This window comes from Tamandua tetradactyla, chromosome 13 (genome assembly GCF_023851605.1).
Source record: "Tamandua tetradactyla isolate mTamTet1 chromosome 13, mTamTet1.pri, whole genome shotgun sequence".
Taxonomy (NCBI): domain Eukaryota; kingdom Metazoa; phylum Chordata; class Mammalia; order Pilosa; family Myrmecophagidae; genus Tamandua; species Tamandua tetradactyla.
In genome coordinates this window covers 72783274-72809780 of record NC_135339.1, presented here as the reverse complement: position 1 = coordinate 72809780, position 26507 = coordinate 72783274, and the positions used below count along the sequence as shown (strand labels likewise).

Below are 26507 nucleotides of genomic sequence, written 5' to 3'. Positions count from 1 at the left end.
CCTGCCCATACACAGATATGCACAGCCTCACACACAGATAAACTGGACCCATTAACCCGATCTGGTTGTACACTCATCACTCACGACGATACACAATCGCACAGAGGGAGAGTCCGGGGGAAAGCCCTTCCCTCTCCCCTAGGAGGGGGATTTTTATCCAAGCACTGTCCAGCTGCTCTCTGCCCTTTACTCTTTCCACTCCCGAGAACTGGAGAAGAATAACTGGATTGGTTTGGCTCAACCCCATGATCCTTCCTCTTGGAAATGAGCTGTGCTTGGGCAGCAGGCTTGGACTCTCCCAGGGGGCATGCAGGTGTGGGGCAGGGGGCCAGATGTGCCTGGTCCCGCCCAGGGGGTAAGACTGCCTAACCTGGGGCTTCAATTAGCCGGCCTCTTGGCTTACAAAACTTGAAGTCACTCCTCCAGCTGGCTGCTGTCAGGATAAAGATGACCTCCTGACCGCGACTTTTCTTGTTTATTCCTCAATTTATTAGATCCTGGGATGGAAGAGGGATGCTATTTATGGGGGTTGGGGTGGGGAGAGGCTAAGAGATCCACCAAACAGATAATTAGGAGGCATTTTAGGGTTGGAAGATTCATTAGAGACCTGACCTCCTGGTGTTTCACATGGAGAAACTGAAACCCAGAAGAGGAAGCCGCCCTGCACAAGGTTCACAGGCAAACTGCCCAGTCTCCACCACACTCTGCCACGGAACTGCAGTTGGTAGTGTGTGGCTTCAAGCATGCCTTAAAGAAAATCTAAGCAAACAAACAAAAATCCCAAACCTGAATGGTCACTCACACTCTCTCTCTCTCTCTCTCTCTCTCTCTCTCTCTCTCTCTCTCTCACACACACACACACACACACACACACACACACACAGCTCTGAAGGCCATTTGGTTGTTAAGCAGGTCAAGTGAATCACATACTGGGTATTCTGAAAGGATGGGCATTTTTCATTTGGTTCCCCAATAAAGGAAAACCACGCGGCCCTCCCTGAGCAGGGAATTTGGAGATGCGGCTTTGCAGAATCACCGTGGGGAAAGAGCCTGGCTCAGGCGTGCTCCTGTGGGGTCAGAGCACCCTCTGTGGCAGCCCTGGGTAAGAGTCACAAGATGTGTGGCTATGTGTTTATGCCAGCTGCTTCCACCTCTGCTCTCCACACAAACTCTGTCTGTAGAGGAGTGCCTGTGGTCAACTTGCAGCCCCAGTCTGGCATGGTTGCAAACTTCAGTTGGAAGAAATGAGTCGGAAACTGAATGCATTCAATGTTCAGAATAAGCTTCTGGTCAAGTAACTGCTTGACCATCTATATTCAGCTCATGAGAAATCAAAGCTGACTCTAAGAAGAAGACACACATACATGCACTCAGGCTCTTTTGGGAGAGTGTAAGTATGCCCAAAGGGCCAAATATTAACAGACCCCTTTTCCTGTCTTCCTTTCCAACAAAGGAGAAGCTGAAAGGAAGCCTAGCATCTTGCATTTCCCTATAACCTGAGCAGAACATCTGGATGGTACTGATGCTTTTCATCAAGCACATGAGAAGGTGGGGCCAGGAGAGGCTGATAGACAGGGCACAGGCAGGACATGCTCCACTCAAATACCCCTAAGAACAGGAAATGGGAGAGCAGTGCACTGGCCCAGGATCTGCCCTGAGACCTGGGTCCAGGGCCTCACCTGTCTGCCTCCCGGAACATGTCCCTCTCCCGCTGGGAATGGATGTCCTGGATGATGGCAGCTACGGCCTTCCCCGGTTTCTAGGCAAAGTCAGAGAGATCACCATCAGATCAGAGACACCCTCACAAACACCGGCGCGAAGCTGCTCAGTTCACCGAATGGAGGAAAAGTGCCTTTTGTGGGGAAGAAACAAGTTTAGTTCAAGGGATGAGGAATGGCAGATAATGCTGCAAGGTACGGGTGAATGGTCCAGAGAACCTGGTGTCCAAGCTCATCCACGTGCTGGGAAAGTGCAGCATGCTCTCACCGCCTCCCTAATTAATAAATATATATACGTTTATTACACAGAAAAGGAAAGAAAGGAACGAAGGAAGGAGAGGGAGAAGGAGGGAGGGAGGGGTAAAAAGCATTGTAAACTTGGAATGAGACTTGAAGCTCACTGACTGTAGCCTCACATTTTTCATGGGTGGACACTGGATCTCTTCCTTGCACAAATCTAGGGAGCATTGCATTCTATGTTGGTGGTGACTCCAGCAGTGGTTCTGAGTTAAGAGACACATTCAAGGTCATTGATATAGTTAAAAAAATCAGAACTCGACAAGAGGCATCTTAATACCGAGATTGTCTCCATGCTCCATGCCCACTTTAGCACCTTCCTCCAGAATGTTCACCAGGGGGTCATTTGATGCTCAAAGCAGAGCTGCGAGGTGGGCAGCCAGGCACTGTGAGAATGTGATGCAGCCCAAAAGGTACCAGCCTTGCCAGAGGTCCAAAGCCCTGGCTATGCCAGCACAGGATCCACCCTAGCCCCCAGGTCCCAACCCAAGCCCTCTCCTAAAGCCAACGTGGACAAAAAATTAGATGATTAAAAAATAATAATAACAAAAGGTTTTGAAAGAGGCATTCACTTGAAAGAAAGCATAGGAATATCTTCCAAAAGACTACACAGAATTCATCCATTCAATAAAAATGTATCTCCAGGTGATTTAAAAGATTATATGTGAATAATGTTATCATTATTTTGCTTTTTAAAGACAAAATATGGAAAACTACATGTATAAGTGTTAGCTTAATGATTTGAGGTGAACATCCTTGTAGCCATACTTTGATCAAGAAATAGAACTTTGTCATCTCCGTGGATATTCACCCCAAATCCAATGCCTCTCTTTCCACTAAGTAGCCACTGTCCTGAGTTTCGTAGTAATTACTTCCTTGGATTCTTGAAAGATAGGTTTATCACCCAAATGTGCATCCTTGGACACTAGAGCTCAATAATGTTATTTTAAAAGAAATAGGGCTGTATTAAAAAAAATAAAAACAGGACTAAAAAAAATCCTCACTCTGTAATATCAGCTTTTGTTAAAGAGTTTTATTAAGAAATGTAATCCACTGCCCTCTTAATCCTTGTTTTTTTTTTCTATGTAGTTTACAATGAATCATGAAATCTTAGACTTAATACGACATTGGGTATCATCATGTATATCACTTTACAGATGGAGATGTGAAGTGAGCTACGTGATGTATCTGGGTCTAGAATTCTACAAGTACTTTTTCCTCTGTCCTCCCACATGATCTGCACTGCTGTTGAGCAATGCTTTGTGTTGGGAAAAACACAGAGCAAAATAGAGAATGAAGGAGGAGCTGCTGGTGGTTTCGGATTGAGAGGTCAGGGCTAAGACATAGGGGAGGGGAGTAAAATATTTAAGGAGGGAGGAGTCTCTCATCCAGCTGCTCAAGATGCCCAGAGGAAAGAAAGCGAAAGAAATTGTTGACTCCTGCCCTAGTGGTCGTGCAAAAGTACGAGGTCAAGAAGCCAGTAAATCCCCTTTTCAAGAAAAGAATTTAGCACTAGTCATAGGATCAACCCTAAAAGGGGCCTCACTGCTTTGGCAAATGGCCCCTAACATCTGACTGTGGCTGTCGCTCCCTTATAAGTGTATAAGGGACCACCTGCAATTAACCAGATCACCCAGGCATACCAGCATGTCAAACAGAGATCCAAGACCAAGCAGTGAAAGAAGCCCACAAGACTGTTAGCCTGGGCTGGGAAGAAAGCTGAAGCCCAGATGCCTCCCTCTGCCCATCCCCTCCTCTAAAACCGCCTGCCTTCAGCCAGGGTTGTTTGACACTACATTTGTCTAGAGGTGATTATGGTCAATATGGATTCCACTGAGTTTTCTTCCAACTGTCCGCCCTGGACTGAAAAATGGAAGCTCCTTACTGTATCAAGGCAAAGTCCAGCCTGGGATGGCCAGTCCACTGCTCGGCCTGCCTACAGGCCAACCCATGTGTGAATGGAGCTCTGGAGAGCTGGTGGAGCCATCAGAACCACATGGTGAGGTGGGGAGGGCCACATCCTGGGCCCCAAATCTGTGGCTCATACTGCCAAGCTGGAAAAAGACAAGGGCTAAAGGATGTGCCACCAAACTGGAGTAAATGTACCACAGCAACTTATCTGAACATAAAGATTTAAATTCTCCTTCAGAAAAGGGGAAAGGGCATCGGACAGGGACTTTCTATAGCAAAAGGAGTCCCCAAGGTCCCAAACAGTGTTCCTTTGCTCCTCTAGAACTTCAAATCCTCCTGACTGTTACTTCCAGTCCAGATAGGGCAGCTTGGGGTGAAAGAAGGGGGCTGAGCTAGTGACAGAGCAGCTGGATCTAGGAGCTGCATGGGGGTGGGGAGCTGAGTGGGCTTAGCAGGGGAGGGTGTGAAGTCAGGCCACTGTCAGGGGCCATTCCAGAAGCTGGAATGAATTGAGGTCTCTTGCATAGCATGGTCATCACAGACAGCACCTCCCTCTCATGCCCTTCTCCTCTGGGGTGTCCCTAGTGAGGGGCAGAGCTGGCCTATCAGGCTTCACAGATGAAAACATGTAATGGCCACTGAAGTCCCCCAGAGGTCAAAGAGGCACGTTGAGAGTGCCTCTTTGGTGCTAGAAAGCTCTTCTTGGCTTAAACATCCCCTTGCCCGCTTTATCCCCCAACCCCAGAACATCTTCCTGGGGCCCCATTCAGCCCAATATTCTTGGAATTACTTATATTCAAGTCACAGGCTCCAGGTAAACAAGGTCCCAGATTGTTCATCTTTGCACAGCCAGCTCCAGCACCAGCCTTGCAGGGCACAGGTATCATAACACTGGTTCCAAGTTGACAGGCTGGACAGATGGAGGACGGGGCTGCAGTGGGTGCAATCGAAAGAACAGGGCAGTCAGTAAACAGCTACACACGGGGCTGGTGACCATGGACACTGAGGCCCCTCTGAGGACAAGAGGACCAGCTCTTCTGTTTTAAGTGATAACTGGAGAGTGAAAATTGTACTTTCTGGACCAAACGCCCTGTCAGCAGGCATTTGAGAAGGGGAGAGAAAAGGCCAAAGGTTTTCAGAAAACAAAATTGATTTTTCATAACTCCAGGAACATTCCTTCAACTTTCTTCTCCATGCCCAGTCTTGCATTCTGTGGTTAAAAGTGTAAAGGAGGCTGGTGAAATAAAGGCGCAACCACCCTAGAAAAATGGAAATGGGAGCAAGTGAGGAGGTTCATGATGGAATTTTTTGTAATTCTTTCTAGTACAAAAATCTCAAATACACACAAACGTAGCTAGAATGGCATATTGAACCCCCATGAACCCATTATTCATCTCCAACAGTCTTGACCAATCTTGTTCCATCTAAATCCCCACTTTTCCCCCACCCCCTAGCTTATTTGTGAAGCCAATCCCAGCTGCTGTATCTTTTCATCCGCTCTGCAATGGCATTGAACAAGCTCAACAATCCAACAGGGGACCATCCACGGGGCTCAGGGTCAACAAAGACAAGGGTCAGATTCCAAGTCCCAGAGGGTCCTAGGGAAGAGCTGACAGGCACAGAGGGAGGCACCAGAAAGAGCAGCCTCAGCTCTGCCCCCTACTACTGGGTCACCTGGGGTTAAGGCTCTTTGCTGGTGAGACTCACTTTCTCCACCTATAAAGGCAGGATAATGAGACCCATCTGGCATCCACCAACAGCCTCAGGGCATGGCAGGCGCCACGGATAAAAGCCCCAGAGGGTTTGGCCTACATTAAAGGAGCTGCTAGAGAGTTTTATGACGTTTTACATACCTCAAGAGCCCTGGGAAGATGCTGAAACCATCCAGATGAGCCCTGAATTCATCAGAACCAAATCCCATCAAAGCACCCCTACTGTTACTGGGCTTTCTAGCCCCTACATCTTTTCTCACCAGTCCCTTCTGCCTTGAAGTCTCCTCTCTGCTTAGCTAATTCTCCTCATCTTTCGAGGTCCTGCTCAGTAATCTCTGGCTTCTTCATACTCCTAAATCACATTGCTGTCTGCCACTTAACTTCTGTGGTAGCTCCTGAACTTACATATTCATGATATAAACCTTGTATAATTTTGTACAAGAATCCTTCGTCTTCCCAGTTTGATTACAAAGCCCCCGCCCCCAAGTAAGGATTATGTTTTACATTCACTACAGCTTTTAGCATCACGTCTTACATGGAGAAGCCCCTCAAGCATCATTTGCTGATTTATGAGAGTGTCACAGACCACTCACAAGACCAATTCCCAGGACCAGAGACCATCCCTGTAACTAGGAGGCTGGGGAGACCAGTGGCTCTGATTCTAGGCTCGTTGACCCTACAATTGCGTGGAAACTTTCTCAGTTACACCCCAAAACTGTTGAATGAGAATCTCTGGGCAAGGGGGCCTGACAACTCCCCTAATGCTTCTGATACAGTAACCAGGAGATGCCAATTAAAATTTCTCGAAGTTCCCTTGTGTGTCAAAGATGTTGCGATTTTGTACTTATTGGAGAAGTCTCCATAGAATGACAATCGTCTTGTCCAGGTCTGCAGGAAAGAAAACAGCCCAAGAGCTTGGGTGCTGTAGGCAATTCTCCTGCTGTTCTGGATGGTGTCCTTGCCACCTGGCCAGAGCCACAATTGTCTGAAACAAAGGGCTGCCACCCTAGGGCCTTGATCCGTGCTCCCCCTCAAGGCAGGAATATGACTTCCCAACACAACACTTTGCATTAAGCAAAGACATGCAAGTGACCTACTGGTTCAGAGGACGGACACGTCTACCTCTAAAAAACTTGCACCAGAAAAGTTCAGAAAGTAGGCGAAGGTTGGAAGTCAAACTCTGCTTGCTCCTCAGAAGACCAGCCTCCTGAATGCCCACACTGAGGAAGCCTTTCCATCTCATCGGAAGGGGTCCAGACAGCATATTCAAAACATTCGGCCACCAGAACCCCACAGCACTGACCAGTTTAGAAAGGATGTCAACCTTGGCAGGAACCCAGAAGCCCTGGCTGTTCCCCCTGTTTGCCCTCTAGTTGTTGGATTGTGAGGAAGTCCAGGAGCTCCAGGGAAGAAGATAAGAAGATGGGAAAAGAGCATTTGGGGAGTCGGGGCCAGTGGCTCTTTACCTGCCTACACAGAAGTACCTGGATATTTTAAGAACTAGGATGGCCATATGGTACATGTCAGCTGCATATGGTGAGCACACAGTACAAAAATATGCTCATTACTGATGAAAACAAGACCAGAACTAAGGAACTAATGACACTGTAAAGAACTTCAATTTCTTTAATATCAGAGGAAAACACTCACTTTTGATGGCTCCTTCAGTTGTTCTCTTTCTCATTCATTTGGTACCTTATCAGGCACCTATTATGCAGAAGTCCCTGCCCCAAACACCCGGAGGAATAAAACCCCTATAAGGGGAGATAAAATATGGACATGAAGAAACACCATTCAAGAAAGGAGATGAAAGATACCTTAAAATTGCTCCTTTCTCTAGCTCCACTTTGCCTGGTGGGCAAAAGGTAAAGTTAGAGGAAAAGGGCCAATTGAATTTTCCCTCCACCTCTGCAAGCTCTCGGGGGAACCCCCTGAGGTGGTGTCTGTGGTCCAGAGACATATTTGGAGACAGGGTTTTACTGAATCTCTCCCCAGTAGCCATTCTCCCATCTCCTGGCAGCAGCTGCTCCTCCCAGGGCTCACTCCAGAGATGCAGGTGTGGCTGGCTCCAGGATGGAGCAGGCGATGCCTCCGGAACCAATTGCAGTGCTGCCTCCCGCCCTCCCTCACAGAGACTACTTCCAGGATGGGTACAAGTCCTAAGCTAGTCCCATCAGAGTGACTCTCAGGACTTCCGTGGGAACTAGTAGGAAAATCATGGGCTCTTTCTTGTTGAAGGAAATGGAAGATTGAAAAAACACAGCTGCCGAAGCCACTGCAGCACCACCTAGAGGAGAGAGCCTGGGGCTGCAGAGGCCATCCAAGGGTGCACTTGAAAGAACAGAGCCTCTCTTGCAGAAGGCTGAGTGGAGAGAAACCAGGACCTGAGGGTTATCAATCAGGCTCTGAACCAAGCCATGCCTGTGCCAGAGCTACTCCCGGACTTTTCACTTATGTGGGTCAAAAAAAAGATTTTTTAAAAATTCTTTTTAAAAATTTTTTTGGCCTAAGTTATATGCTTAATTGAGAGAAATTTCTGTTACTTGCAGAGAGTGTTCTAGCTGATTCATGACATCATAGGGATCATGTAGCATGCATTACTAGGGATCATGAAGCATACTCTATGCTTTTCACATGTTAACCCAGGAGACCTTCATAATGACCCTGAAAGGCAGTGTGACAGCGGGAGCAGAAAACCCTTACTAAAGGTTCAAAAACAATGTATTCTAGACCCCTGCTACTCAAAGTGTACCCTGCGGATCAGCAGCAGCAAGAGCATCTCCCAGGAGCCTGTTAGAAACACAGAATCACAGCTCTGTCCCAGACCTACTAAATCAGAAACTATATTTTAGCAAGATCCCCAATTGATCTGTAGGCACATTAAAGTTTCAGAAGCACCATGAGATTACTATCTCTGCTGCTTACTGCTTTGGAGCGCTCCAGTAAATTACCTAAATTCTGTTTTTTCATTTGGTCAAGGGAGACATAATAACATAATCTAGAGATGCCAGGTACAGTGCAAAATCAAAACCATCCTAGGTTTTAATCATGGCTCTTTCAGTAACTAACTATGATGTTGGGCAAGTTACTACTAAACTTCTATTAGCCTCAGTTTCCTCATCTGCAAAATTGAGGTAATAATACCTGTCTGGCAGGACTGATGTCAGGATTAAAGTAGAAAATGTATGTAAAATGCTTGGCACACTTCTTGACCCAAAGTACCAGGACTCAAAGATATATGTGATTATTTTTGTTGTACTGTTATAATTACTGATATTATCCACCCTACATGCTTCACAGGGTAGAATGATTGTAAGACTCAAAAGAGATAACGCATGGAAAAAAATGGTTAAAACCAAAGAGTTCATAGTACAGTTCTTTATCAGTCTAGAAACTGCAGTTTGCAGAGGTTAAGAAACATGCCCAAACCCATTAAAGTAGGAAAGAGTTGAGCCTCAACTAGTACCACCACCTTCTGATCTGGCACAGATCACATGGTTCTTGAGGGTTTTATGTTTCATGCTTTCTCTCTCCCAACAGATATTGAACTCCTGCACGAGCTCACCTCCACATCCGTGGCATCCAGCCCGGTTTCTCCCCCACAGTGTGCACAAACAGCAACAAATTCAGCAACAAACACCTGCTGAATACAAACCTGGAACATCTCACCTCTTTAACACATGGTTTTTGTACCATTCCACTATCTCCCTCAATAAGGTATTACAGTGCCTTGGTACTTTAAGAAGCCGGTTACTGCTTTTAATCCTAATTAGAAATTTATGACAGCATCTCATTTGGAGACCAAAGCTCCACTGGAAACTCAGAGTTTCCCCTAGGATTCCTGGCTGTGTAGAAGACAGGGTGAAATCTCTTACTTGTCTGAAAAAAGCAATATGCTTTCATTAGATAGGAAAAAAAGCCAGGTTATGCCTGAAGCAGAACTGTTGGCAAAGGAACTTTAGAAGCAATAATGCAAGCAAAGAAGAATCAGGATTTTGGCAACTGATGTATTACTAATCTACGAATGTAGACTTGTCAGAATGCTAGTCCTAGCTAGAAACAACTACTCTGCCTTTGTCTTCTGATTTCTACCTTTAAGGCTGTTTAAGGGCTGTGGGTCTAGAACAAAATGGACCCTGAGTAAATGTGGAAAGAGCTAAAGTGAGCTTAGAAATCTCTATTATATGGGGTAGTAGAAAGCACAAATTAAGATGGCAGATTTAAATGCAAATATATTAATTACAATAAATACAAATGAACTAGGTGTTCCAATTTAGAGAATTCCCACTAACCAATAAGAAGAAACAATCCAAAAGGAGAACATGGGCAAACGACTTTAAAAAAATCCCACAAGAGAAAATTCAGATGGAATAGCCAATAAACACATTGAAAAAGTGTTCAACCTCAATCAATATTCAGGAAAAAACAAAATAAAACCATAATATACCAATACATCCTCCCTCCAGACAGGAAAATATTAAAAAGTCAGAAAAGATTAAGTATCAGCAAGAATGTAGACTACTGGGAACTCTCATTCACTACCAGTAGGAGTGTTAATTTGGGAAAACCATTTTTTAAAAGAGCTTACTATTATCTAGTAAAGTTGAGGGTATGCACACCCTATGACCTAGAAATTCTAGTCTTAGTTATATATCTAGTTACATGTTCATGCACCTGTGTTTCAGAATAACATTTTTGAGAATGTTCACAGTAGTATCCCTAACATTCTAAAATTGGAAACAACCCAAATGTCCTTTGGCAGAATGGATAAATACAAATTGTACAGTCATACAATGGAAATTTATATAGCAGTGAAAATAAACAAACACACCCAACAACATGGATGACATAATGTTGAATGAAAGAAGACATAAAAGAGCATAGTATGATTCCGTTCATATAAAGTTCAAAATTAGGTAAAAGCAAACTATGCTTAAGAAGGCACATGTAGGTGGTAGAACAAGGAAAAGCATGGAAATGACTAACTTCAAATCAGGAAAGTGGAGAGTGAGGGGCAGAGCATGTGGAGATGTTCACAGGGCCTCTGGGGTATGTCAGTGCTCCATTTACTTTTTACTTTGGGGTGGCTTTATGGGACCTAACTGTACATTTATATAATTAGCCACTTTTCAGTATATATGTTAAACTTCACAAGAAAACAAAAATAAAGAAAGAAAATAAAAGCAAAAAGAAATGTAGATGGCAATGGTGACACAACATTGTGAATGGAATTCACACCACTGAATTGCATAATTGAAAAGTGGATAAAATGGGAAGTTTTAGGTTATATATGTTACCAGAATAAAAATGGAAACAAAAAAATCACAGAAATGTACAACACAGAGTGAATCCTAATGTAAACTCTGGACTATAGTTAATAGTATAATCATAATAATATTATATCATCAGTTGTTAACAAAGGAATCACCCTAATGCAAAATGTTAGCAATAGGGAAAACTGTGGGGTTGAGGGGGAATATGGGAACTTTGCAATTTCTGCATGTTTCTCTAAACAGAAAGCAGAAAGAAATATAGAACAAGTTAAAATGAGAAAAAAATTTGTTTGGAATTATCTGAATTCATGCCTGTTTAGAATTATCTGAATTCATCCCTAGTTCTGACAGCAACCAATTTACTTATGCAATGTTTAGGAGGACTCCAATTGGGCTTAAGATATAAATATGGCAGAGAGAGGAGAGAATAAGAGCTCAAGGGTGGTGACAGAGGAAGAAAAGCTAGTGAAGAAGCTGTGAGCAGAGAAGGGTATTCAAGGGCTCAAACCTGGAACTCCAACACTGAAAAGCAACCACTGTTCCCTTCTTACTTCATCCTTTAAGATTCAGTGCAAATATCATTTCCCCTGTAGAATCTTCCTTGGCCCCAAGTTGGCCTATCATCCTGTCTCAAGCAGCCCTTTGCATTCTGTGCTTACCTCAATGAGCACAGTTCTTGTCATGTTGTAATGGTTTGCCTTTCCATGTGAGCTCCTCAGAGGCAGTAAGTAATCTTCAAATCTCTACCTGCCAGCACTTAGGTCAATGCCTAACAAGGAGGAGACACTCATCTGATGCTTATTGAGTGACTGAATGAACAAGTGAATGCTTTACCTTCAGCTGCAATTCCTTGTATCTCTTGGACATCCGGATGAGCAACTTCTCACCATTGATCACGGCAGACTTTTCTTGGTAATACTGGACCATGGCCTGGGCAGCTTCTGTGTAAGCCATCTCTAAAAAAGCCTAGGAAAGAAAGGAAGGGAGTACAATGGACTTTTGCATTTTGACAGTATAAAACAAAATTCAAAGTATGATTCCATTTTTTTCTGAAGTTCATTCAAGAATAGTTAAAAGTAATAGATGGTAATAGAATCAGAGTTGTGTATCTCCATGGGGTGGAGGGTACATGAGACAACCTCCTGAGGTTCTTAAAACATTCTAAATCTTGATATGGGTGGCAATTACATGGGTGTGCACATGTAAAAAATATTTAATAAAGTTGTACACTTAAGATAGTGCACCTTAAGCACTCATGACATATATTTTATACCTTGATAAAAAGAAAGTACGAGAAAGCACTCTTTTTTATCTCATCTTTCAAAAGACCTATTTACTAACTTCACCAAAAGAGCTCATTATTAAGACAGTCCCTTTCCTGATTCCCATGGTTACCAGACATCATTTTTTAATTATGTATGTCTACCCTGGGCTGCATTATACCAAGGGAGCTTCACTGGGATATGAAGGCTCATTAAACCACGGTTCCAGGGTGTCTGTTGTACACATGGACCTGGGCTGATGCTCGCAAAACTCACTGTTTGGTGGGGGTGATTGTGGGAGACAGTGTCACAAGCCCTGGTTATGTGAGCCCTTGCATTCTTTGAAAAGAAATATACTAGAAAAATCTGGGGCTCATAAACCCTCAGGCTTGAGGGAAAGTTGAGTTTGTATGGCTTAAAGAAAGAGGAAAAAACCTACTTATGTTTCCAAAGCATCTTTCCTCTGTATTTAACTGTTTTAATAAAACACTTAGAAAGGGGTTTTCCCATTCAATCTGTGTCTACAGAGAATTCTAAATAGACTGTTTTGTTGGTCTTTCAATTTACCCCAGGAGCTGCCGTGGCAGATTTGTTGCTGCTATTATTTCTTTGATTTGTTTGGTTTGTGCAGTACTGACAGTGCACTGATTCTGGCCTGAGAGGAAGAAATGGTCTGTGACAGGGAACCCTCATTGTGGGTCCCCACTCCCCTATTTCCTTGAACCGAATATTTCCTGGCAGAATTAGAAAAAGTCAAAACAAGACCATCCCCCTACCTTCCTTTCAAATGCCTTGCTTTTCTCCATGCAGCCACAGTCTGCAGCAGCAGTGTGGGAGATGAAGAAGTTAACACACTCTAGGGCTACATTTCAAATTCTGCCACTTGGTTTTCTAAGTGCCTCTATCTTGATGCAAACATTTTAGCATCTCTAGATCTCACCTGTCAAACAGAAATAACACTAACCCAATGAATTTCTCTGTATTAATAGTACAAGCTGAATTTTGAGTATTTACCCAAAATAGGATTTCTGAGCAGAAGGAACAAAGAGAATAAGTGATGAGTCTATCCCTAGGTTGATGGGGGAACATCACCAGTAAGCTGATGCGGCTTTTAGTATCCAAAGGTCAGGTCTTGATTAAGAAACTAATTTCTCCTATGCTTGTCCCTCAGATTCATAAAGTAAAACTATTCACTAACAATAAAAGACAACCCAATCAAGATGGTAGAGTGATAAGCTTCTGGGCGCCACTCCCCCAGAGAAGCTTTGGATAGCCAGCAAGAACTAGCAGAAACACCTTTTCACTTCTTGTTTTCACAGATAAATCATCCTACTTAATTATTTCCCCTATGCAATCAATAATACGGACGTGATGATGGTAAAACAAAATTAAATTGAAGAATAAAGGACAAAACATTCAGACTTCTGACTATTCACAGTATAATTTTCCCCCTTTGACCTCAGAAATGGAAACAAACATATCTGGTCCCCAACAGATAAAGGTTCTTAGCTCCTTAGACTTACCAGGCATCGTTCAGAAGGTAAGACTGTAGCATTAGCTGTGTGAGAGAGTGGTAACACAGCGAAGAGACTCAAGTGCATGGATTTCTATTCGGGGAACCAGTTAATTTTCTTGTGTTAATAGGCACCCCATTCCAAAGCTCTTCCCTCACCTCTAGGCACCTCACAAAGGCTTGCATCCCTGTAAGAAGGGGAGTGAAAGAGAAAATCTCTCCTCCTTCAAGGGGAAACACGGCACCACCAACAAAAAAATCCCTGTGCTGTACCACCAGTAGGCCAGCTGTGTATCACCTCTTTATAATAACAGCAGCTTCTTTAAAAATAAAACAAAACTAAAGAATAAAACAAAAATAAAAATAATAAAATAAAAAAATTATATAATTGCCTTCCACCAATGTGTGCTCTATTCCATACCTACTAGTGTGGAAGTGCCCAGACCTACCTGATTAGTGGACTTCATGAGGATGTAATTGGTGACCTTTCCAAAGGGCAGCCCCAGGTTAATGACATCATTCTCAGTGCAGCTTCCTTCAGGGAGATTGCAGATGTGCAACACACGGCCAGCACCCACTTTGTTCCGCTGTGCAAACTGCTGGGAACAAAGAGCAGTGGCTAGTCTTCAAGAGGCATTTCCCTCTTTTCCTCTATCCGGATATTTCTAATGGTTATCTTGTCCCAAACAATGGTTGCAAAACTGTAATTTATAAAATGAATGTAGAAAAAGAATTCATTCGCAGACTCTCATAAAATAGCAATTTCATGCCATCTCTTTTCAAAAAGGATTCACAACATTTTTAATGAGCAGTAATTAAGGGCTTTCCATGATGTCAGGAAATGGGCATAACCATATGTTGCTGGTGGGAGGTTGCACATCTAAAACCTTTAAGAACATATGTTAGCAAAATTTAATAAAAGTTCAAAGACATATATAGCCTATGATCCCACCATCCCATTTTTGGAAATTGACCCTACAGAAATAAAAGAACCAATACACAAAGATTTATATCCAAGGACATTTTTTTTTTTTTGCATAGGCAGGCACCAGGAATCAAACCTGGGTCTCTGGCATGGCAGGTGAAAACTCTACCTGCTGAGCCACCGTGGCCCGCCCCCAAGACTTTTATTGTAGTCATTTATGAGGTGGCAAAAAGTTGTGGAAATTACCTGAATGCCCAACAATAGGGGAATGTTTGAATAAATGATGATTCAAGCATACAGTAGAATACTTATAGCCATTAAATGAAGGACACAAATGTGCTGATATAATTTTCGAACAGACCATTAAGTAAAAAAACTGGCTGCCAAGTAGCATATGTAGGATGATGACATTTTTTAAAACTTTTTTTATTGCGAAATATATAAGCAAAAAAGCATTAAGTTTCAAAGTACATTTTGGTAATCAGTTATAGGACATTTCAGAGGTGGGTATGGGTTACAGTTCCATAATTTCAAGTTTTTCCTTCTAGCTGCTCCAAGACACTGGAGACTAAAAAGAAATACCAATATAATGATTCAGCAGTTATATTCATTTGTTAAATCCTAACTTCTCTATTATAGCTCCTCCTTCTCCTTTGATCCTATTCCCAACCTTTAGGGCTATTTGGATTATGCCCATTCTAACTTTTCTCATGTTGAAAAGGGGTATTGACAATGTAGGATAGGGGGATGGAACTCGTTGATGTTCTTGGAGCGACTGGCACCTCTGGGTTTCAGGACTTACCCAACCTAGGAATCATCTGAAGGTTTTAGGTTTCTGAAAAGTTAATTTTAGTACGTGAAACTTTAGTACGATTTCAGATAGAGCCCTGGGTGTTCATTAGGGTTAACAGGAATGATGTTGGTTGGAGTTTGGCAAACTGTAGCAATTAGTGCTATCTAGTTGAATCTTACTAAAGTGTAGCCTCCAGAATAGCCTCTTCACTCCACTAGAACTCTCCCAGCTACTGACACCCTATTTTGTTACATTTCTCCTACCCACCTTGGTCAGGAAGGCACGGTCGATCACATGGTGCCAGGGCCAGGCCCATCCCTAGGAGCCTGAGTTGGGCTTAGAGAGAGAGAGAGAGGCCACATCTGAGCAACAAAAGAGGTTTTCTGGAAGTAACTCTTAGGCATATCATAGATAAGCTTAGCTTCTCAGCTACAGAAATAAGTTTCACAAGAGCAAGGCTCAAGATCAGGGGGTTGGCCTATTAACGTGAGAGTCCCCAGTGTTTGAGTGAGCATCAGGGGTTTCTCAGGTGGGAAAGTTTATTAGTTCTATATTTTCCCTCCAATCTCTCAAGAGTATGACTTTGTCCAACATTCTCTGAGAATTATCCGGGTATTACATTAAGCTATACAGAATTACAAGTACTTGTTCCCATTCTGGGCTCCAGGTATTTGGGTTGTTTAAATGAAGTATATAAACAGGTTGAGTTAGATTGTGTGCTACAGAATATTTAGGTTTTGGATAAAATAAAGTTCTTTTCCTTTAGTCTCATACAGTAGTTAAGTTCTAAAATACAGACTCTGTCATCCTTTACCCTGTGTTCTGAATTATCCTAGTCCCAACCAGATCAGTTTCATTCTTAGGATGATGCCATTTTTTTAATCTTTTTTTTTTTTTTTTTGGTATGCTGTATGGCAGGGTCACATTTCATTATTTTTCCATGTGAGTATCCTTTATTATAGCACCATTTGTTGAATTTTTTTTTTGTTTGGTTGGCTTTTGTTTATTTTGGAGAAAGTACATGGACTGGGAATTAAACCCAAAAGACCTGGATGGCAGGCAAGAATTCTACCACTGAACTATCCTTGTACCCCCCAGAATGATGCCTTTTTTTTCATAAACTTTTATTTTGTGGCTTTAGGAGATAACTGGTTCTTTCAAGGTACACATACTATTTCTCATGTTACTTATGTTCCCTTGTTCTGGAAATCTGATGCCCTAAGTTCATCCTTTACTTAAACCACTTGCACAAGCACAGTCGGTAGTCACAGCCAATCTCATTGTACTTGTTAATTTTCCAAATTCATGATGCCATTTTTGTATAAGAAAAAGATGTATATGAGAAAGGAGCAGAGAAAGAAAGCATAGTAAAATCTGGATAATTATTGAAACTGGGTGATGGGTAAATAGGGGTAAATTATACTAGTCTCTCTACTATTGAGCATGTTTGAAATTTTTCACAATAAAAAAATGTGAAAGGCTACCAGCACCCACAGAGAAAGGTGAGGGAAAATACATATCAACCTGTCATACTACTTACCTTTGGAAGGCAGAGCCTGAAAGGAGTAAGGGAAGATATGTTTCTTCCGTAACTGTGTAGAGTTCAACTCATAATTCTTTTAAATTTCAATAAAGAAAAGAAATTGCAGAAAGGATTTGTGGAAACCTAATGCATACACATAGACATTCACAGCTATAATCTGTGGTTAAGGCCATGGTTTTCAAATTTTTTTTAGCCTTGGAATCCTTTCTTCAAATACAGTCTTATTCACCAGCCCAATAAACTCAACAAACAAAAGAGGGGCTCCTCTGGTCTAGCCCACTGTCCCCACCCCCGCCCCACAACCCCCAAAGCAACTGGAGGAGCACAGTTTGGAAGCCAAGACCTGGGCCATTAGGATCAAAGCTCATAGAGGGAGGACGTGTGTCTGCCTGATTCATGCAGACTTTAATCAGAGCCTGGAATCTCTGGGAGGTTCAAGAATTAGTATCCATAAGTCAGCCCAGTGTGGAAGAGAAGAATGCAATTTTCCAACCCTGAAACACTTCTAATATCAGAGCCTAAGTTTGCATAATCACCATTTTCTATGATAATTATGTTTGATGTGGGTCCAGCTCTGCTAAGGTAATGAATGTTGTGGGAATGGAGCTGAGGTCTCATCCCGAACAAGGGCTAATGCTCAGGTAATTGCACCACGAAAAGCCCTCATTTGTCTCATCTGCGCTGGGGACAATTAGAATCAATTTCCATAATTTTCTTTTATGATTTAGCCCTGAACTGGAGAAACCCTAGAGCCCCTTTCAGACCTCCCACTAAGCGATGCCCAGAGGTCAAGCACTCCCAAGGTGGAGCAACAATTCAGAGCAGGGCTCAGTCTGCTCCCAAAGCATCCCAGGGTCTCCCTGGCGTGCAATGGAGCACTCCCTAAGCTGAGAAACTGGTGAGACCCAGGCTGGCTAAAGAGGCCTGAGCCCTTCTCCAGGAATGCAGGGCAGAACGCTGGTAAGAGGCAGGGTCTCTGCCTCTCATTAGGGTGAGTGCTTCACAGGAAGACAGACCCAGCTAAGCTTTCCAGCAGGGAAAATGGCTGGTCTTCTGAGTTTATTCTCAGGAGGGCTACAGCCGGGTGCCCTGCCTGGGTCTTCTCCAGCAGCGCACACTGCTAACCTGTGTGTCTTTGCTGTGGTCAGCCTAGGCTCATCTGTGCTGGACGGCAGAGCAGACAGGCAGGGCGGTTTGGGGCCCGTCCCAGCTCCTTGCCTGTCCAGTTGCCTGGTGACCCGGCACCGAGTGCCAGTGCCTGTCATTGTCTCCTCCAGACTGAAAGAACAACTCAAGACACTTTTATCTGAGCATGAGCTCAGCAACCGCTGCTGCTTGGCAGTCGAATATGCCTCCTGAAGAATAACCACCCTCCCAGGCGCCAGTCACCAAAGAAAGAGATGTATTCAAGTTATTCAAGTTGCAGACATCCTTACAAAGGGCCCTCAAGTGAATGCGTCTCAAAGTTTTCAAATTTTAAAAAATGCATTTCCTGAGTGCTTTTTGAGTAAGCAGCATGATACGGTTCAGTAAGTCACAATCTAGAGTCTCCAAGTACGCAAGGGTCTTTGCAGGTAATAATATGGCAAAGGAGGTGGGAACCCAAGCATTGTTTTTTAAAACATATTTTTATTGGGATATCTTCACACACCATACAGTCCATCCACGGTGTACAATCAATGGCTCACAATATCATCACATACTTGCGTATTCATCACCACATTTGCATCACTCCAGAAAAAGAAAAAAGAAAAAAAACAAATTTCATATCCCTTACCTCTCCCTCTTTTGACCACTAGTATCCAAGCATTGTTTTTGACATTTCAAAGACCCAAAGACTGAGATCGTACTTTGAGGTTGTTTTTTATTTTTTTCTATCAACCTGGTCACACTGGTTATACCCTCAGGTAGATAAGAAAGTCTAAATGGCTTGTCTGTGTCTTTGATTAATAAAAATGGGCAACTAATTGATTTCTTATTAAAAGCACTTTAGCAGATACAATTTTTCCAAATAATGGAATCCAGGTCAGTGGTAGTTAAGGTAGAGAATAAATAATAAAAAGGGTTTGACCATAAAAACCCAGTGGTGGTGGAAAGAACCTGAGTCTGCAAGTCAGAAGACTCAGCGTCTAGTTCCAGCTCAGTCAGTGACCAGATGGATGTCAGGGCCAAACTAGTTTCCCTTCGTGGGCCTGAGTCTTCCCTCGTCTGGAATGAGGGAAGTGACCTCTGTGTCTGAAGTCCTTTCCAGTTGTAAAATATCTATGCTTTTGTGGCTCTAAGTTCTAAAATTCCACTGCCCCCAGAAGCCTTGTCAAGCTGACCTCAAGGCCCAGGATGGCGATAACTTTCCCCAGCTGTGCTTAGCATAAATAGGAAATACGTGTCCTTGCCACTCCTGTCCCCACGCATTTCTGCCTTCCCTCTCTGTGTGACCCAGCTGTTGACCCATGCATATGTCTACAAGCAGCTTCATCATTTGCACATGCTTGTTCGTGTCTTTATAGGGTAACAAGTGTGTGCTTTACAGCCACCAGGCTCCAGTGTTAGGGCACTGGAAGGGTTAGACAGACCAAGGTCTATGTTTTGGCTTCCCCAGTGACTAACTGGGGGCTCTGGGGCAAGTCACTGAATTTCTCCAGGCTGAAGCTGAATAGGGAAAATAAAAAATGATTCCACAGGGTCGTTTAGAAGAGGAAATGTCACAACACATGTCAAATCATTGGTGCCATGCCTGGTGTCCAGCAGGTTCCCACGAATCACTGTTTGTTCCTTCTTTCCTCCCATAGTAAAAAGATGGGCTAAGATGATCCTGGACTGGGAAACAATATAAGTATACTGTGATTATGTAAGAGAAAGCCCATGTTTTTAGAAAACTCATGCTAAAGTAGTTAGGTGTGATAGGCACAATGTCTCCAACCTACTCTAAAAATGCATGGATGATTGATAGATGATAGGTTAGATAGTTAGATGGACAGATAGAGAGAGAAATACAGAAAGACACATACACAAAGTCAATAGGGCAAAATGCAGTGAATCTCGACAAATGGTATATGGTAGTTTCTTGTACTATTCTTGCAACTTTTCTGTAAGTTAGAAATCAAATTAAAATTAAAGATCACCAAAAATAAATTTTAAAAGATGTGCTCTGCAGTAGGGGAGCAGATGGTTTTGGAGAGAATCATGAGATTTCACCACCTTGAATTTTTGATGTGAATTACTGACCAGTCCTGCTAACACCCAATCTGCTGAGCTTCCAGGAGCCACATGCACACCAGCCCAAGGTCAAGTCTCTAAGAGAGCTCAGGTGTCGGAGTTGTAACTGAAGCCCTAATTACTAACCTAAAGGGACAATCACCCTTTCCCAGCCTGGAGGTGGCTTCAGCTAGCCTGCAGGCCAGCACGGATCACAAACACCACTACATGAGAAAAGGGGCCTGGTCTGAACATTTTCACATGCTGGTGCCACCCATTTAAAAAAACAGATGCTGTTTCTCAATGGCTCTTGTGGCTGGGTTCCAGACCTCTCAACTCACCCACAAATCTTTTATAGATGGGTGGAAACGTGAAAGGAGCAAACAGACTCATATATGAAGGTTCTGAGACCTTTCAATGCCTTATGTTGCAGGTGGGAACAGGCTTGGCAGATGAGTTCAAAGAATAATTTCTGTTCAAATAACTCACAGAGTGGCAATAAAAATGTGGCTCAAGGCAACAGATGTGAGGAGTGAGAGAAGTCTCTCAAAGTACTTCCTAGGCCTCCAAAAGGTAGGTTCAACATTAAATAAACTATTTCTGTGCCTCAGACTGATCTCCTATAGGTGTGGCCTTGTTTCATCTGGCTCAGAGTCTGTGGGCCTTTGCTGGTTTTGTGCTGAACACACCTAAAGACAGACACAGGATAAGTGTGCATGGCTTATGACGTTGAGTTTGAACATGGTGTGCGGACAGCAAATGGACTTGGACTCGATGACTCTCGACATGGTTTTCATGTGGAGCGTAGACACAGAGGACTTCATTGACACTTCCAACTGGGAGTGAATCTCCTTCTACTGATACCTCACTTGCCTGCAGAACTTGGATGGTTCACCTGCCAAGCAACTCTGATGGCCCTGTAAGCTTCAGAGTCACATTGTATTAAAACTGGGAGGCCACCTCATCCATGCCCTTACTGTATATGAGGACACTGAAGCCTAGGAGAAACTCCCAGATGTAATCTTTGGTCAATTAAGTAGTGGTAGACTTGCAATGAAAACTCAGGTCTCACTGAAAAAAGTCCATCAATCAGGGACTTGTTAGGTTATGGCAAATTTATACAAAGATGCGGAAAGAAGTCTAGGAATCAATTAAGATGTGTATTGAGAGCTTATGTTCAGTGAAAAGAGCAAGTCACATCACAGAACATATGGCATGATTTGAATTTTACAAAATACACACATACACACACACTTTTATCAACTAAATAGGCCCGTATCTGCTAGTAGCTAGAGATACATAGTTATGGCAAAAGACATTTACCTTTGGTTTTCTCTACATGGTTGGATGATCTATTTTATAAAGTTCTGTTACTGTTAGGATTTTTTAATACCATGTTTGTCTTACTTTTATAACAACAAAAAAATATTTTAAGTTGTGTAAAAAGAAAAGAGAAAACCTAAGCACCCATGTCTCCTGCCTCCTACTCCAGGGCACTTTTGCTTTCTTTGACAATACACAAAGTCATATTTGCTGAGGGAATGGGGAAAATGACAGAGCTGGGAGAGGCAGCCAGCATTTGCCACATCAAATACTAACTTCTCATGCTCCCTGGAAGCCCGGAGCCCAGTGTGCTCTCAGCCACAAAACCAGGAGGCCAGGACAGACAGACAGGTGTTCTAAAATAGCCAGCAAACTGAGGGGCATATATTTCATTCCTGGGGCAACCTATGACTTCAACCTTCCACAAACATTTATGTTTCCCTGTATCTCAATTTCCTTATTTATGCAAGTTTCCTGGTGTGCAGGGTCCTGGTGAGAAAGAAACCATAAAAAAACATGTGTATCCTCCCAGGTCAGGGAGGTTCATCTGTGGCAGTAGCACTAAATAAACTCCATAGTGGGTGTGAAAACTGAAAGGTGGTTTCATGGGGACAGGCAGCAGGCAAAGTACATCTTGGGCAGGCACAAGAAAACTATTTACAGCCTGAGGAGGCTCTGATGGCCTCTTCTAGAAACATGATTGCTATGTTTATGAGGACTCAGACAGCCAAAGATAAAATGCCTGGGCTGGGTCAAATGGCAGATGCCTGAGTAAAAGTGAACACATCCTTCCTGGGGCCCTGGGGAGGGTGGGTGTGCCTGGAGACAGAACACAAATCACCCCACCACCAGCATACACAACCGTCACAGCTCAATGTCCCATCTCTGCCACAAAAACAAATACGAAGAGAAAAGGCACGGATTCCAACAGAGTTGAGGTAAGTTTAGACTGAACCAGGCCTCTTGGCCAGAAGGACTTTGTGGTGGTGGCACATGGCTTATGTGGCTATTTTAGATTTTGTGACAGTTCAGATATGTTCTGAAGACTCATTCTCACAGCCCCAGGTGGGTCTTGTTCTCCTGCTTTAAAAACAACAGAGGTTCAGAAGCGGTAACTACTCCTTGTGCCCCAAAACAATGGAAATCTTACGTCAACAGAATCCTAGAAGTTCTTAGTTTTACCCAACAAATTGTATTTCTGAAACGATGCTCATGAATGAAGTCAGACAGAAAAAGCCCTGGCACAGGGCTTCTAGAGGAAAACACATAATAGTATTCACGGGTTTTCTTTGGGGGCTGGAGGTGGGTGCAAGGGAGGATTTCACTCTTGTCAAGTATTTCTTTTTCCATTTCGACTTCACAATAAACATAAATTTTGTAAGCAGGAAAAACATTATAAATATATATGCAAAAGAAGCTCGTGGGTCACTTATAGGAGTTTGACATAGTATCCTTTAGCGAAAAAACCCACCCCTCAAGATGTATCAGCTTATCTTTAGAGGTCAGTATTTGTACGCAGGAGAATATCAGTAATTTCTCTAAGGGGCTCACCTGCTGCTTAAAGTTAGTCTTACAAAGTATCTTGCAGGAGCAGATTGGTCAACTCTTCATTGCTCAACTTGTCCTCAAATGTTAATATTTTTGTATTTCAGGATTTTCTAAAGATAGACTCACCTGCCTGCATCCAATTCCATTTGCCCAAAATGGCCAACAGGAGGACCAGAACCTGACCTGGATGTGCATGCAGGGACTGGCCAGGCCAGGCACTGTCCTTGTCCCTCAGACATCTTCAGGAAAGCTCCTGTGACCAGGAAGACTTCACAGAACTTATAAGGATAAAACAATCAGATGGTTCCTCCCCCTCCGCCACTCTGTAGAAAATGACTCTACACGACTGAGTTTACCTAGGGGAAGGTTCTCACCAGCACAGAAGAATTCGGATGCTGAATCTGACTGGCCCCTTCACTTGGCTCCATGGCCAGCAGAGTCAAGAAGTCCTTGCCACCCCCAAGGAGCCTTAAGTGGGGTGAGGGGAGGGGAAGAGGGCTTATTAAAGGGAAGAATCACAAGGAAGAGAAGCCAGAGAGCCTCAGAGTAAAGCAGCATGGCTCTGTGGTTAAAGGCAAGGATTCTAGGGCCAGGCTGCCTGGGTTTAAATCCCAACCCTGCTATTTACCATCTGTGTGACCTGAGGCAACATACTGAGCTTCTCTGTGCCTCAGTTGCAGATGCCAGCACCCCCATCAGGGTACAAGGCCATGACATCAGTAGTTGGAGCTCAAAGATAAATGACCTGGCCTCACCATGCTCTGCTTGCCTGGGACCGACCCAAAGCTGCCAGTGATGTGGTGTGGCTCTGAGCAAGCAGAGGTCAGAGAGGGAACCTCAGAATTCTCTTCCTCTACACATGGGCCTCTGACTAGCGCTCTCTCTTGAAGCACTCCACCCTGTTTATCACAAATAAACAGACACACATAAATAGAAATCTCAGAACAAGCAGGCTTCAATTTCTTGCCATGAACCTCCTTACCTCTCCACTAGCTCACCCGCAGGGCCTGAAACCTACACTTCACAGCTTGCTCTTTCGATGCACTGTTCAAATATTCTACCAAGTGGAAGGAGCTGCACATGGAGACTGGCCCTCCTAAGCTGCTCTCGTGTGAGAAGAGAGAAAAAGGCTGCAGCTGCTCACATCACCAAGTTTTAAAATACAGGCATGGACAAAAACACCCAAACATGCACCCTCTTGCAGAGTTAAGCAAAATGTTTTTGCTTTTGGGGGGTGTCTCCCAGCACCCCCAACCCCTTCCAAGTTCTTCCGGGGGGGAAGTAGGATGGCTATTGGGTGGAAAGAGACAATGGGTAAAAGGAGTAAAAGCAGTGGAAAAGAGAGAAAGGGAGTTAGTTAGTTGTCATAGTGGGTGGAAAAAGGAGGTGTGAAGCTTTAGAGCTTTGGGGGACCTATAGTACATGTTGTAGAAAGAGAAAAAAAGCAAATAAAACTAATATATATATAAGATCTCAATGCATCTTAATGTCTATTTGGGATTATATATACATACATAATGCAGCAGAAACCATTTCCCAAGAGACCTATAAATACTATTACTACATGGTGACTGCTTTTGAACATGTTTTCTCTTTCTGGTTCAAGTTTCAGAATTACCTTCTCATGGAAAATGGTCCACTTCAATAAAACATAAAAAGTTTTTTTTAAAAGACCACAAAATCTCAGACTTTTTCTAAACCAGGGCCAAATGCTAGAAGGTCTGCAAGTGCTTTCCTTTTCCACTTGAAGAATTTATGCTGGGTGTTTTTGTTTGTGTGTGTTTCAATACTAGCTGGACTGAATGAAACAGCTCTTGACCAGGGACATGTTTTCCTGAACTGCAGATAACCACCATCTTTACATAGCTAGTCAAGGGAGAAGAGCCCAGACACAGCAGGTAGCACAAATGCTTTGGAGACAACAACAACATAGAGGAAATGTTTCTGTACTCACGTTTGTGCCCGGGGAAGTGGAAGGGAATGTGGGATTTGACTGAGCAAATGACCTTGTTGGAATGGCCGCATATGAGGTTCCGAGATTTGAGGCATAATCTATACAATAAATTACACAAACTATGTGAAAACTCAGTCATTTACTTTACCTTCAAGAGTCAATATTAGGACATAAGTAGGGGGGAGAAATACGAAAATTTCCTCTTTATTTATTAGTGATCAAAGTAATTATACCTCTGGGGATGTTAATGACCAGTGAAGCTTTATGTCTAAAATATCTTGGAAAATACTGACAAGCTCAGACAGCAGGCTCAATGCATCTTAATGTCTGTTTGGGATCAGCTTGCTCTATAAATGGACACACCAGGGAAATGCAACAATGAGCATCTGGGAAGCTGACTTCTGTTTCAAGCTGTTGGGGCTCAGGACCTCACTTACCATCGCTCCCAGCGGGGTTATAAATGGCCGAGCCACCGGGAGAGGCGCACAGCGTTCCCTCTGCCGAAGTGAGAATACACCGGACACCAGCACTGGAGACGGGAGAGCCAGAAGAGGGGCCTTTAGGATACTCATATTTCGAAACACTTACCCTAGTTATCTGTTCTGCATCCCTGGGCCAGCCACACTCTTCTCTGCTTGGACCAGGGCAGTCTCCCCTCACAGGTCCCTGTGTCTCTGTGCTCGTCCCCCACCGTCTATTTTCCACATGGCACCAACACCCTGTCCAATGGAGCCAGGGAGAACTGACCCATTGTTCCACCCCCAAGGGCTCCAACACGCTCAGAGCTAAAGCCAAAGTCCTTACAACTCTGAGTGTAAGGGATCTGCTGGATCTGCTCAGTGAGGGCATCCTGGGTCTTTTCCCACTGCAGAGCCTTCTAACTTGCTGTTCCCTCTGCTCTACATACATTCCCCAGCCAGCCAGCTGGCTCATTCCATCCCCTCCTGAGGGGTCCTGAGTCAGGCCTTTCCAGAGCATCCTGGTGACCAGTCCCCACCCCACCCTCCATAATGACCTCCACTCCTGCCCCATATTATTTTCTTCTCAGCATTTACCACGAGGGATGCTACATAATTTACTCATTTAATTTGCATATTCTTTCTTCCCCTATGATTGTGTAAACTCTTTGAGGACAGGACTCTGCTGTTTCCCCAGGACCTAGAACAGAGTGTGATACACACTGGAGACTCAATGAACACTTGCTGAATCTATGCATGAACCACTTCTTCTAGACAGCACTTACTTTTCAGAGAAAACCAGGCATTTCTGGGCATGCAGTTTCCCTTTCACGTGCAGCTCCCAGTCCTAGGCCAAAAGGAAAGAAAACTGACCAAAGGAAAACTGAATCTGTGGGAAGGCGAAGGAGGGTCCATGGGGAAGGCTGGGGTGGGGGGTGAGTGCTGGAGTCGCAGCCAGGACAGAGTGTCCAGAGCCAGGCCAGCACACCCACCCACCACTCCACCCGCTGCTTCCCTGCTCCCACCTCACCTGCATGCTCTCCCTCCCCCAGCATGGAACCCACACAGCCCCTGCCCATTTT

General features: G+C 43.7%; 1 protein-coding gene across 1 annotated transcript in view; it reads right to left on the bottom strand.

Moving 5' to 3' along the window:
- RBM20 (RNA binding motif protein 20) overlaps window positions 1–26507 on the bottom strand; it is a 204995-nt gene that overhangs the window by 22108 nt on the left and 156380 nt on the right. The window contains exons 3-8 of the mRNA XM_077126006.1: window positions 26211–26272; window positions 25405–25496; window positions 24968–25065; window positions 14136–14282; window positions 11746–11877; window positions 1680–1759 (exon numbers count right to left, since the gene is read on the bottom strand). Of these exons, the coding sequence (XP_076982121.1) occupies window positions 1680–1759; window positions 11746–11877; window positions 14136–14282; window positions 24968–25065; window positions 25405–25496; window positions 26211–26272 (611 nt within the window). The remainder of the gene's footprint in view (window positions 1–1679; window positions 1760–11745; window positions 11878–14135; window positions 14283–24967; window positions 25066–25404; window positions 25497–26210; window positions 26273–26507) is intronic.